Source organism: Gobio gobio (assembly GCF_949357685.1).
Source record: "Gobio gobio genome assembly, chromosome: 18".
NCBI classification, from domain to species: domain Eukaryota; kingdom Metazoa; phylum Chordata; class Actinopteri; order Cypriniformes; family Gobionidae; genus Gobio; species Gobio gobio.
In genome coordinates, this window is record NC_137111.1 from 46446911 (window position 1) to 46461225 (window position 14315).

The window sequence follows — 14315 nt, forward strand, 5'->3', positions numbered from 1 at the left end:
TTAGAACAAAATGTATAAAATTAAGACTGACACACCCATTATTTTTAAGAGTTTCTCCTAAATCGGCAAGTTAAGAGCTAACTTTTAGCCTTAAGGTGTTTTGTGAATACGGCCCCAGATCCAGATATAGTCTTTGATAAAAATGTGATTTTGCTCAAAATTTTGCTTTTTTTTATTTTTATGAAATGTACTCATATTCAAGTGTTGATAAAAAAAAAAAAGAATGCATGAATAAAAACATTTTGTTGTTTAAAAGCAGAAGGTCTGTTCTGTTCTTTTGATATATTACATATATTTTGGGGGCCATGCAATTTTTGTAAAAATGATCAAAAACACCGGCAGGGAAAGAGTTACACAATGCATGAAAGATAATAATCAAAAAAGCATAATAGGGGCACTTTAAATTGTATTTTTTACCTGGTGTAAAACCCATTTTATTCCTGTAATCTGACATATTTCTGAATGAAACTGGACATGAAGAAACTTTTCAATGTCCAATCAATTCCTCACAGAAGTCCCGCCCTATTTTTTCCCACTAACTGAATGCCTTTTTAATCAGAAACACATCATATTACACAAATAGAAGATTTACGTCTTCTCAAGATTCGCCAGATTAATATTTTTAAGATGCCTTGTGTTATCAAATTGGTGTCCTATTTTATAAATAAAAAAATACGAAATCATTTTTGCAGGTGGTATATAATATATTTAAAACAAAAATAATCATACTGACACATTTTTGGGGGGAAATAAAAAGTGATATAGACATGCAAACACACTTTCATGTGATTAGAACAAACAAAGGACATCTTCAATCCACAGGGCAAAAACGGCTTACATCTGAAAAGTGCTTAGTTAAAAACTTTAAAGTAAAAAAAACATTAAAACTTAAAAAAGCACCTGTTTCTGTTTCAAATAATGAGGCATTGAAAGGCACTTGATGCTACATGATTCTCATAATTCACACAGAACATCAGCAGGGCTGAAATACAGTCGTTGAACAAACCTGAAGTGAAGCTCCACACTTCAACAACAGCTCAAAGCACCACACACTTCTGTCATGAACCCCGAAACACTCTTCAGAGTTCAATCGTACGGCGGAGTCCAGGAAGCTTAAACTCAATCCTGATTCCTGAGCTCCTGACTGGGAAGTTTGCATTCTGCTCTTTCTGATTTTGGCTTTTGGTGTCTGTTGGTCTTTACATCGATATAGATAAAAAACAATTGGTCCCAGACAGATTTTCACGTATATGGGTGTTTTGAAATAATAATGATATATCAAAGCAATTTAAATAAATAAATAAGACGCCATATGCCTTTTAAACTAAAATAACTGGAAGCTCCAAAACCAGGCCTTTTTGGATGCAGAGGAGAGCATGTTAAATAACCACGCACTAATTAATTAGAATAAAAATAAAATAGTGGTTGGCAACGCTGACAGAAGTTACATTTTGTATTTTAAAGGTGCACTATGTAACTTTTCCGTCCACTAGAGGTCGCCTGTTCAAAACAAAGGCGTAGTTTGATGACGCCACGTTTAAGCGCAGAATCTTGGGACATGTGGTCTTCACCTCACAGCCGCTGGGAAAGAATCGGGATAGGACTTTTAGAAAGAAAGAACGATTTACAAATAGTTGGAAACATTTTGGATATTGTAAGTACTCAACTGAACAAAATATATAACACTGGCCTAGTGGTTTTGGGATATTTACTGAAAAAAAATGTTACATAGTGCAGCTTTAAGGCATCTGTTAAAACAATGAAACAATGGTTAGTGGTCCTAATAGCGAAAAAATCACCCCAAAAAAGATTCATTAACATTTACTCACCCACGTCATTTTAAATACATTATTTTCTCACTTGCATGAAAAAAAAAGGTATCTTATATGGAAATGTATCAATGTAATCGCATGGGACTAAAAATGCACCTTATGTAAACGCTTCAGGAATGACGTGAGGGCGAGTAAATGAAGCGATTTTATTTTTAGATGATCTATTCCCTTTAAGTGCTAGAGCTCAGTGCAAGATGAAAACACACAAACACAATATAAATATAATTCATGAGTCTGTTCAGATCTCCCAGCTGTCACTGAAGTAATGCTCCTCTTCCAGAGCGTCATCTTCAACCTGTTCTTCTTCTACATCACAATACTTCTCTTCCTCCTCTTCATCCTCCTCCTCCTCCTCCTCCTCCTTCAGCTGTGACAGCATGGCTTGAAGAGCGGCCTTCACTTCCTGAACCTCTTTCTCTAAGGACAGTGGGCATTAGAGTTAAAGAAGATGTGACCAAACATTATCTACTCGTTTACACAAACACTTCCACAAAAATATATTCAACACCAGTAGAAGCACAAATGCTCAGACAGAATCCATAATGCATAGTTTAATTTGATCTGAAAGAACGATAGACGGAGCCTCGCACGAGCAATTCAACTGAAAGACATTTAACAGTCTGCAAAAGAAAACTAAATCTGCCCAAATCTACTAACAAAATTCACCATCAGAAGTTCATCTGCGATCTATTATTTTGATAGTAAAATAATGCGATAATGCATGGCCGGAAATAAAATTACAGTAATGCATAATTTGTTATAAATACTTTTTTTTTTTTCTTAATTCACCCTCCATTAGTAGGTCAGCGTAAACTAATATATATATAATAATTATATCATTCATATATATATATATATATATATATATATATATATATATATATATATATAAAATAATTATATCATATCATATAATTATTATATATATTAGTAATAACAAATGTACATATAAATTATAAAGTTAATATTATAAAAATGTACTTTTAATAATAAATTTAAATATATATATATATATATATATATATATATATATATATATATATATATATATATACACATGTAATTTTTTATCATTTACTTTTATAATATATTACAAATGATAAAAATGTAATTATATTTAAAATAACTATATATAGATATTTAAAATAAATGTACATTGCTATAATTGACATATATATATATATATATATATTATATATATATATATTATTATATATATTAGTATAATGGCATATACCATGCATGCATTAATCGCAATATTTTTTATTAAAATAATTTATTGAAAAAAAATATTTTACCCACCATTAATAGGTGTGGCACAAAACCACATTTTCACAACATTCTCCAGTTACACTAACCACAGCCACGACCCATCTCAGAAAGACTTTCATTCTGTTTGGCCCGACCACCCGACACCGATATCACAATTATATGATCACGCCGGGCGTCCCCAACAACCCCACTTCATAAATCAAAGGCTGAGTTCATCTCCTGACGGACCCATTGAGTTCAAGCAATCTCACCTAAATAATTCATGCTCATTTTATGAGAACGGGGAGAGACCCTCATCAGCGCTGGATTGTTTAAGTCGTCGGAGTGGGACCGAGTGTCCGGTATAAGTGGCGAATCAAAGGGACGCCTCTTGTGGCAGATGGGGCCTGACGGGCACGTTTTGCTCTCCAAATGGCCCCAGATTGTGCACATTCATAATTAACCAGCCGTTAAAGAGCGCTTCATGAATTATGAAAGAGGATCGGTAAGATCTTCCTCCGGCTGAAGGGACGAATCTAATGAAGTTCCTCAGGCTCAAACCTGGGCTTATTCTGGGCTTATTTGCTCATCTGTCTGCTTAACCAGAGCAATCAAACAAGCTTTACTGTTCAAGTGACTGTTTTTGAGCACGTTTACATGCACACTCGTACACTGATAACATGCAAACCAATAACCCGACTTTATACGTTTATAAGACTTTATTAATAAATCAGGTTATTTCCCAGTAGTGATGCCAAAATTAGGAATTCACCGATATGAAAATATTGGCCGATACCGATAATTCTTTATATTTAAAAGACGATAACCGATATATATGCTGATAAATCCAAATTTTATATAATCTTTGAGAGCCTTACAAGACTTTATTAATAAATCAGGTTATTTTCTGGTAGTGAGGTAAAATCTAGTGATGCACCGATATGAAAATATTCTCTGATACCGATAATTATTTGGATTTAAAGGCAGATAACCGATATATATGCCAATAAATCTAAATCCAATAAATCTAAATCCAATTTTTTATATAATCTTTGAGAGCCTTACAAGACTTTATTAATAAGTCAGGTTATTTCCTGGTAGTGATGTCAAAACTAGGAATTCACGATATGAAATTATTGGCCGATAACTGATAATTCTTTGGATTTAAGAGCCGATAACCGATATATTAGCTGATAAATCTAAATCCAATTTTTTATATAATCTTTGAGAGCCTTACAAGACTTTATTAATAAATCAGGTAATTTCCTTGTAGTGATGTCAAAACTAGGGATGCACCGATATGAAAATATTGGCCGCTAACCAATAATTCTTTATATTTAAAAGACGACAACCGATATATTAGCCGATAAATCTAAATCCAAATTTTGATATAATTTTTGAGAGCCTTACAAGACTTTATTAATAAATCATGTCAAAACTAGGATGCACCGATATGAAAATATTGGCAAATAACTGATATATTGGCCAATGAATCTAAATCCCAAATTTTATATATTATTTGATAGCCTGATTACAAAAACAAAAGTCTCACCATTAAAAGCCATGTCCCAAGCACACAATTATAATGATGTTTACATTATAATTTTATGCATGTTGGATTAACTGCATCTTCCTTTTCAAAGTGATTCCAATCATATTTCAAGCAATTCAAAACCATCATGGCGAACAATGCGCAGCTCTCAGCTCAAGGAAATAATCCATTATTTATCGGCTTTAAGATATCGGCCAAATTTTCTTATCGCGGCGATAACATAAAAAATGAACATATATCGGCCGATACCGATATGGTGGCCGATAAATCATCCATCCCTTCACTAAGCCGACAGAAAGCAGGTTAACACGCTGGGCGAAATCTCCAAAAATCTAGCTGTGACGATCGGTTTAGCGTTTTATAACCTTACTTCGATAAAGGAAAACGGGTTAACGTGTTTACATGATCACGTGCATCATCTGCTTATTAAATATAATCGGGTTAAGAATGTGCCTGTAAATGCACTCTTTGCCCATTGATGTCTAGTGTAAAGCCTTGATCCTGAACAAGAGAAATACTGCTATAAAGGCACAAAGTTGGACAGAATGAAGCAGAACAAGATCAAATCAATCTCATCTATACGGTTTCCTCTCAGTGAATGCAAAGCTTGGATCCACTCGCGCACAGGTGGGCAGAAATATGAAGATGTCAGAGCGATGACAGCGCACTATGTCATAACCTTTCCCTTCATCTCACGGCTTTAATCTCACTCGAGAGTGACGGGCGGACTAGGCTCTCTCCATTTCCCTTTTCCCCGTCTGTCGCTTCCTTTCAACCTTTGCTGAGCTCCGGATTTCTCTAATAACTAAAAGTGGTTTCTTTTCTTATCCCTCATATTCAATAGCTCTTAAAAAAAGGAAAAAAAAAAAAAGACATGGCCAGTGCTGCGTTCAGGATTATCCTTAATTCCTGTCCGGAAGAGAGCATCGTGTGCTGTCAAACGAGACGGTTTTCCATGAAGGAGCTCTTCTGGAGGGTCACATTAAGAGCTCTAATGAGCGGCTGAGACGTGTTCCTGTGGCTGTTAGTGACGGCGGAACGGTGAAGCGCTGAAGAGACATTTCCTCTCCAGTCCAACTGAGAACATGAGAATGGAGCGCACAGATAATTTCATTCCAGTCTGATAACCAATAAGAGTGACCTGAAGAAACCCACTTCCATCTGAGACGCATGCGCAATGACTTCAGAATAACAGACGAAAACTAGATTTTCTCAAGACAAGTCTGCCGTTTGACCATGCAAATGCCACCACTGTGATGCTCTGTGGGGGTTTCTAGAGAGTTGCTAGGGCATTGCTACAGTGTTCTGGTGGTTGCTAGGGAATTGCTAGAGTGTTCTGGGTGGTTGCTAGGGTGTTGCTAGATTGTTCAGGGTGTTTGCTATGGCAATGTGTTCTGTGTTGTTGTTAGAGTGTTCTGGGTGGTTGCTAGGGCATTGCTAGAGTGTTCTGGGTGGTTGCTAGGGTGTTGCTAGATTGTTCAGGGTGTTTGCTATGGCAATGTGTTCTGTGTTGTTGTTAGAGTGGTTGCTAGGGTGTTGCTATATTATTCAGGGTGTTTGCTATGGCAATGTGTTCTGTGTTGTTGTTAGAGTGTTCTGGGTGGTTGCTAGGGTGTTGCTAGATTGTTCAGGGTGTTTGCTATGGCAATGTGTTCTGTGTTGTTGTTAAGGGTGTTCTGGGTGGTTGCTAGGGCATTGCTACAGTGTTCTAGGTGGTTGCTAGGGTGTTGCTAGATTGTTCAGGGTGTTTGCTATGGCAATGTGTTCTGTGTTGTTATTAGAGTGTTCTGGGTGGTTGCTAGGGCATTGCTAGAGTGTTCTGGGTGTTGCTAGATTGTTCAGGGTGGTTGCTATGGTAATGTGTTCTGTGTTGTTGTTAGAGTGTTCTGGGTGGTTGCTAGGGCATTGCTAGAGTGTTCTGGGTGGTTTTTAGGGTGTTGCTAGATTGTTCAGGGTGGTTGCTATGGCAATGTGTTCTGTGTTGTTGTTAGAATGTTCTGGGTGGTTGCTAGGGTGTTGCTTGATTGTTCAGGGTGGTTGCTAGGGTATTGCTAGATTGTTCAGGGTGGTTGCTATGGCAATGTGTTCTGTGTTGTTGTTAGAATGTTCTGGGTGGTTTTTAGGGTGTTGCTAGATTGTTCAGGGTGGTTGCTATGGCAATGTGTTCTGTGTTGTTGTTAGAATGTTCTGGGTGGTTGCTAGGGTGTTGCTAGATTGTTCAGGGTGGTTGCTATGGCAATGTGTTCTGTGTTGTTGTTAGAGTATTCTGGGTGGTTGCTAGGGTGTTGCTAGATTGTTCAGGCTGGTTGCTAGGGCATTGCTTAAGTGTTCAGGGTGGTTGCTATGGCAAGGTGTTCCGGGTAGTTGTTAAGAGTGTTCTAGGTGGTTGCAAGGGCATAACTGTGGTGTTTTGGGTGGTTCATTGGGCATAACTAAAGTGTTCTAGGTGGTTGCTAGGGAATTCTGTGTGTTTGCTAGGGCATTGCTAGAAATTTCTGTATGGTTGCTAGTTGCTAGTGTTCCTAGAATTTTCAGGCTGGTTGATAGGGCATTGCTAGATTGTTCAGGGTGGTTGCTATGGCAAGATGTTCTAAGTAGTTGTTAGAGTGTTCTGGGTGGTTTCTAAGGCATTGCTAGATTGTTCAGGCTGGTTGATAGGGCAATGTTAGAGTGTTCAGGGTGGTTGCTATGACAATGTGTTCTGGGTGATTGCTAATGCATTGCTAAAGTGGTTGCTAGAGTGTAGCTGGGATGTTCTAGCTGGTTCCTTGGCCATTACTAAGGTGTTCTAGGTAGTAGTTAGGGCATTCTGGTGTAGCTGGAGTGTTGAGTGGTTGATAGGGTGTTCTGGGTGGTTGCTAGGGTGTAGCTAGAGTGTTCTAAGTGGTTGATAGGGTGTTCTGGGTGGTTCCTAGGGTGTAGCTAGAGTGTTCTGAGTGGTTGCTAGGGTGTTCTGGGTGGTTGCTAGGGTGTAGCTAGAGTGTTCTAAGTGGTTTATAGGGTGTTCTGTGTGGTTCCTTGGGTGTTGCTAGAGTGTTCTGAGTGGTTGCTATGGTGTAGCTAGAGTGTTCTGAGTGGTTGATAGGGTGTTCTGGCAGGTTGCTATGGTGTAGGTAGAGTGTTCTGAGTGGTGGATAGGGTGTTCTGGGTGGTTGCTAGGGTGTAGCTAGAGTGTTCTGAGTGGTTGATAGGGTGTTATGGGTGGTTGCTAGGGTGTTGCTAGAGTGTTCTGAGTGGTTGCTAGGGTGTAGCTTGAGTGTTCTAAGTGGTATATAGGGTGTTCTGGGTGGTTCCTAGGGTGCTGCTAAAGTGTTCTGAGTGGTTGCTAGGGTGTTGCTAGAGTGTTCTGAGTGGTTGATATTGTATTCTGGGTTGTTGCTAGGGTGTAGCTAGAGTGTTCTAAGTGGTTTATAGAGTGTTCTGGGTGGTTGCTAGGGTGTAGCTAGATTGTTCTGGGTAGTTACTGTGTGGTAGTCTCCTATGGTTTGAGTTTATCCCTCAGTGTTGGATTTCGGGATTATGGGATTCTTTAATGTTATGGTCTGCTAGGTGAAAATTGTGAATCTGATCACTTAGTGATTTAAATTAGAAAGCTATTGAACTATTGAACACACATGCATGCCGTACACAAAGCTTTGTAAGGATATGAGTGAGGTCTCTGTCCTGGTGGTCTATGGCGGTGTGAAGCTGGTCTTCTAGGTAATGCAGTCTGTTAGCGATGAGTTCACAGCGCTCCGTCAGCTCCGCCGTCTCTCCGCACAGATCCTGAGACACACAAACACACCCACAATCAGCAGGAGATCATTAAACCCGCAAAACACCCACTGCTGCTCATCTTGAGCTGGTCAAGCATGGCACTATTATGCTGGCAATGGTTGCTAGCACAGATATGGCACCAAAATGTCTATTAAATGTGTGCAGTTTGATCTGAAGATGTCATTTTCACAGCATTTGCTCATGCAATATGCCACTAAAATACATGCATGGAAAAACAGTCGGAAGTTAGAGCGACAATCATGATTTTACATGTTTGAGTGAATCTGTTTGTGGCTCTTAGTTAGTTTGGATACACTTTAAACTTTAGTTGATTAAAACAAAATTATACATGCGTTTTGAAGGTGTAGAAAGAGTCAGGTTTGTTTAAAATGATTTCTGGAAGCAAATTTGGAAACAACCCATCGGCCAATGAGAATTTCAGAATTTATTTGTATTGTTGTTATTATTAACTAAAACTGTAAATTCGAGCATGCAATTTTGCAAGCAATTTTTTAATTGAAATAAAGCTTAAATAAAAATATATAAATATTATATGGAAAAACTGAAATAAAAATAAATCTAAATACAAATGATGAAATGAAAATGACAAAAGCACTTAATTTCAAAAATAAATAAAATAAAAAATATTTTTATATTTTTATGTTCATTTGTTTAATTTTTAGCAATTTCATTATGAGCTTTTGTCATTTTATTAAAAAAAACTTAAATAAAAATGAAAACCTGAGGTACTAAAATGACTAAAACTGAAATAAAACAAAGCTAAATAGAAATAAAAAAAAATATGAAAATGACAAAGCACTTAAAAATTAAACTAAAATTAAATATGAAAACTAAAAATATAAAAATATAACAATTCAAAATATTAATAAAAAGTTTTTTAATTCTTATTTGTTTCAATATTAATTTGAAGTGCTTTTGTCATTTACATCCGTTTTTATTATTTCTATTTACCTTTATTTTTATTTCTATTTTAATAATTTTAGTACTTCAGCTTTTCATTATTATTGTATTATTATTATTATTATCTTTAATAGCACATAATAAAATGATTAAAACTGAAATAAAAATAATGCTAAATAGCAATAAAATAATTAATGCAAATGACAAAGCACTTATTAACAGATAAAAAAATAAAAATGAAAACTGAAACTCTTGAAATAAAAGATTTTTATTAATATTTTGAATTAGGTTTTATTTTATATTTCAATGTTAATTGTAGTTTAATTTTAGTCATTTCATTATGTACTTTTGTCATTTCATTCATTTTTAGTTTTTTTTTCTCAGGTTTAATTATATATTTATTTTTATTTCAGTTTTAGTTATTTATTTCCAGTTAATAATTTTAGTGCTTCAACTTCTGTTTATTTAATTTTCATTAGGTTTTTTAACTTATATTTATATTTTATTTTCAGCTCAATTTTAAATAGTTCAGCTAACTATAATAAGATATTTATAAACACCTCAATATTAAATCAATGATACTAAAATAACGATGATTAGTATGTTTTGTAAACATAAATGAGGGATAAAAAAAGATTGTGACGCTTTCCAGATGATCTTTTATAAGCATCTCTGAGAAAAGCATGCGCTAACAGGGTCAGAAAACAGTGAAACTATCCTTAAATCTCTACTCTAGTATGTGCAAGTCTTAAACCAGTGAAGCAGAAAATGATCCTGTTAAGAGCGTCAGCGACTGTGAGGTCCTCGGCTGTCAGCTCTCCTCATAGAGTCCTAAACTGACAGCCTGTACCTCCGCTCTAACGACTTCAGCCCACAGTTTAGCACGAGGTAACTGGGACAGCTCCGCACGGCCGGCTCCGTCCCAATTCCATCAAACCGTGATTCACAGTTGAGTCAGAGAGCGTCTTAAGGTGGTCGACTGACTCGCATCCGCCCATTTCTCTCAGGAACGGCTTTAATGAGGTCTGTAGTCTATTCTTAGACCCGCCACACCAGCTAATGAAACACCTTTTATAGACGCTAACATCACACTGTGGGCGAATTAAAACACTTTTGAATGAGGCTCGAGTCTCCGGGGACAAATTCAACAACAACAGCCGTGGAAAACGCTCTCTGTGCGATACAGTTATTGAGACCTAATGGAAATCACGCTGGGCGTGTGTTTTTAAAGGTCACCGCAATCTCTTTATTGCATCTAAAAGGACGGAGACACACTCAACTGCATATAGACTGTAAAAATTGCACCTTTGTGATAATCATGAGAGGCATATTACTGCAGAAATGAAGGGAAGATCAATGTAATTTTGAGCATATCAAATGCACTATCCCAACTTACCAAGAGACGTGAAGCCTATTTAATACAGACTATAGAAGATTAAAGGGATAGTACACCAAAAAAATGAAGATTCTGTCATTATTTCCTCACCCTCATGTCGTTCTATAACCGTATGAGCTTCTGTTGAACATAAAGGAAGATATTTCCTTTATTTCCGGAGCTATGTCGGTAAATAAATAGATGCTGGTCCCCATTGACTTCCATAGACAATAGCCACGTTTACATGCGCACTTTTTTGTCATTCCGATTAAAATAATTCCGATGGAAAGATTCGGTGGACTGTTTACATGAGACGTTATCTAAACCGATCTGGTGTTTACATGTGCTGACTTTCAATCGGAATCCTTTTGTGACACAAACGCACAGTTTGTCTGCCGCATCAGATTCGTTAGTATCGTGGATCAATAGTTCTGTGTTGGTAATTTTTATATTTATTTATTTTTCTGTGGGCGGAAATGCCTAATTTATGTTCTATATAGGGATGGCGAAAACTAAACATTTTCTTGACCGACCACCGAACCTCATTAGCCGGTTGAAACCGGTTAACCGATTAGTTTAAAATATGCTGCGCTATTTGAAATAACAGCCGCGAGCCGCGCCTGCAATTTCGCAACTCTGTCGCATCTCTCTGCCGCTCTGCCTCCCGCTCTCACACACACACACACACACTGTCCCGGCGCCGCCGCCTCCCTTCCACTCACGTCACTTTTTTAAAATCCCCTACAGCGAAACATGAGTCCCACAAACGCGGCGCTGAGGAGCTTGTTTGTAATCGGAGGACAAATCGCTCCTTAGTTTCGAAATGGTTTGGGTACAAGGTGATCGCGTTGAAAATAAAGGCATTTGTCTAACGCCGCTTTAGTTCGAGGTAGTGCTAACAATAATAAAGAAAGATGATGATCAACACCTTATGTGTTACCACTGAAATGTAGATGTAATATATTTCCAAATGTAAGCACATCTTATGCTGAATGTTGTCTAATAGACTGCAACACGATAAAACCAATGGATAAACAGGCACCTTCAGAATGCGTAAAAGACGCACCGGCCAAGGCAGGTCTAACTCACTGTGTGCCTTCTAATGAAGCACTGTATCACACAAGTTGCAACTTACATCTGTGTCGTTCTTTTTGGTGAAATGGTCCGACACACTACTTTTCTTTGCACGCTTTATACTGTCGTCTGCCCTGGCTCTAACCGCAAACCTTGTGAGCGCGCAAACCCAAACGATGTGACCTCGCGCCAAATGTTTTTATTGGTTTATTAAGTACAAACAGGCGCGTTATGAAAAATTGAGTGTGAGGGATTTGTTCACTTCACACAAAAATATTTTGGAATGAGATGGCTAACTGTAGTAGCGTTTAGTCCACTGTCTATAATAGCCTAATTTAGAGACAACCGACAACTTTGATTGGACAACGTTGATACGGTCAACCATCGGTCAAACGGTCATCGGTTAACATCCCTAGTCCTATACAATGGCTATTTCAACAGCTGTGAATGAATGCGGAATCAAAATGAATTCAATTCATTTATTTTGAAAAACACAAAATTAACAATAAAATGCACCCAAATTATTAATAAAAACATAGGATGTACGGTGAAACATGAAAGCATTCTTGTTCCGCAAGACTAGTACTAAACGCAAAGATATTTCAGATGATTAAGGAAAGATACCATAATCACAAAGGTATAAATATTAACAAAAGTAATTAAAGTAGACTGTGGGTAATGTTACTTAACCAATTTGAAGCACTTTTTTTTAAATATCTAACTTAAGAGAAACGTCGACACGTTCTCTCCAGCAGCTTGAATGTTCCCCGTTGCCATGGCAACTCTCAACGGCCATCAGGACAGTTTTATAAAAGCTATTCGTTATTTGTTGTAAAGTGTAAGAATCACCTCAGAAATATAAATTCTTCTGTCAGGCGCAGTTGAAGCCGAGGACAAACGCTGTCAAGGTGAGATGCTGTAGCCAGGCTATGTCTGTCATTATTCCAACATCATGTTCATAACGTTACGAAATAAAAACGTTTAATACCTCAGAAAAATGAACTTTCCTCTCTTCGCAACATTAGCCTGGTGTGAGTGTGGCGCTCTTCAGTTGAGGAGGTGAGCGCTGTATATCACGTCACAGAAAGACGTGCACTCACAGTAATCGGATCAAGTCAATTCAACTTTATTTATATAGCGCTTTTAACAATGTAGATTGTTTCAAAGCAGCTTTACAGTGTTAAACAGGAAAATAATGCAGCATAATTTTATTCAGCTGTATAGCCATTCTGGAAGAATTTCAAGTATCGTACAGTGACAGTGTGGGCTTTAGATCAATAATTTGATCAGTAATTTAGTTTAAATGGTTAATTTAGTTTATTATTTAGATGTATTTCGATGTTTAGTTGAAAAATTTAGTGTCCCCAACTGAGCACGCCAAGCCAGAGGCAACAGTGGCAAGGAAATCAAAACCCCATTAGGTGACCTAATGGAGAAAAATAAACCTTGGGAGAAACCAGGCTCAGTCGGGGGGGCAGTTCTCCTCTGGCCAATTAACAAACAGCGTATTATTATTATTATTCTGGCAGTTTTACAGCTCGGAGGTCATAATAGATCAGAATATTCGAGGGACCGGGGGCAACATGCTGGAGACGGGTTTATTGAGGATGATGTTGATTAAATAATTATTAAAGTGCAATATTCGAATGATCGGAGGCAACACGCTGGAGACGGGTTTATTGAGGATGACATATCGATTTAAGTATTATTTAATTGTAATATTCGAACAATCTGAGTCAACACGCCGGAGACGGGTTTATTGACGGGATCAGGTCGTTTACATGGGGGAATTTTTCGTTTGATCGGTTCATGAAAAGGTTTAAAACTATTTCATTCGGTTTGGCCATTTTTATTCCGATTGAGGTGTTGATATGGAGCATTTTCATTCGGATTGGACTTTTAAACCGATTACAGTGCTCCATGTAAACGCACCTAATGTCATTCTTCAAAATATCTTCCTTTGTTTGGCAGAACAAAGAAATGAATACAGGTTTGGAACAATGAGTGAGTAAATGAAATTTTCATTTTTGGGTGAACTATGCCTTTAAGGAACGGAGAAGATCAAGATCTGTCTTAAAACACACTGAGCTCCCTAACTAGACAACATCTTATGGCACCATCTGGGTTATTACTGTTAACTGAAATTGTATATTATGAATATTGTTGACTTGTTTTTGTTCCTTTTTTGTAGGCCACTCTGTAAATTGTAAATGTACATGTTAATTGAAGTAATACAGGAAAATGTTGAAATAAAAAAATATTAAAAAGGTTACAAATATATACACCGATCAGGCATAACATTATGACCAGGTGAAGTGAATAACACTGATGATCTCTTCATCGCCTGTTAGTGGGTGGGATATATTAGGCAGCAAGTGAACATTTTGTCCTCAGAGTTGATATGTGAGAAGCAGGAAAAATGGGCAAGTGTAAGGATTTGAGCGAGTTTGATAAGGGCCAAATTGTGATGGTTAGACCAGTGGTTTTCAAACCTGTCCTGGAGGACCCCCAGCACTGCACATTTTGTATGTCTCCCTCATCTAACACACCTGAT

General features: G+C 37.2%; 1 protein-coding gene across 2 annotated transcripts in view; it reads right to left on the reverse strand.

The window, feature by feature from the left end:
* Positions 1-688: 688 nt before the first annotated feature.
* The window catches only part of disc1 (DISC1 scaffold protein), a 111807-nt gene continuing 98180 nt past the window's right edge, over positions 689-14315 (reverse strand). For both annotated transcript variants that reach the window (XM_079843597.1, XM_079843598.1), the window contains exons 13-14: positions 8283-8400; positions 689-2258 (exon numbers count right to left, since the gene is read on the reverse strand). In XM_079843597.1, the coding sequence (XP_079699723.1) occupies positions 2071-2258; positions 8283-8400 (306 nt within the window). In that variant the 3' untranslated portion in view covers positions 689-2070. The remainder of the gene's footprint in view (positions 2259-8282; positions 8401-14315) is intronic.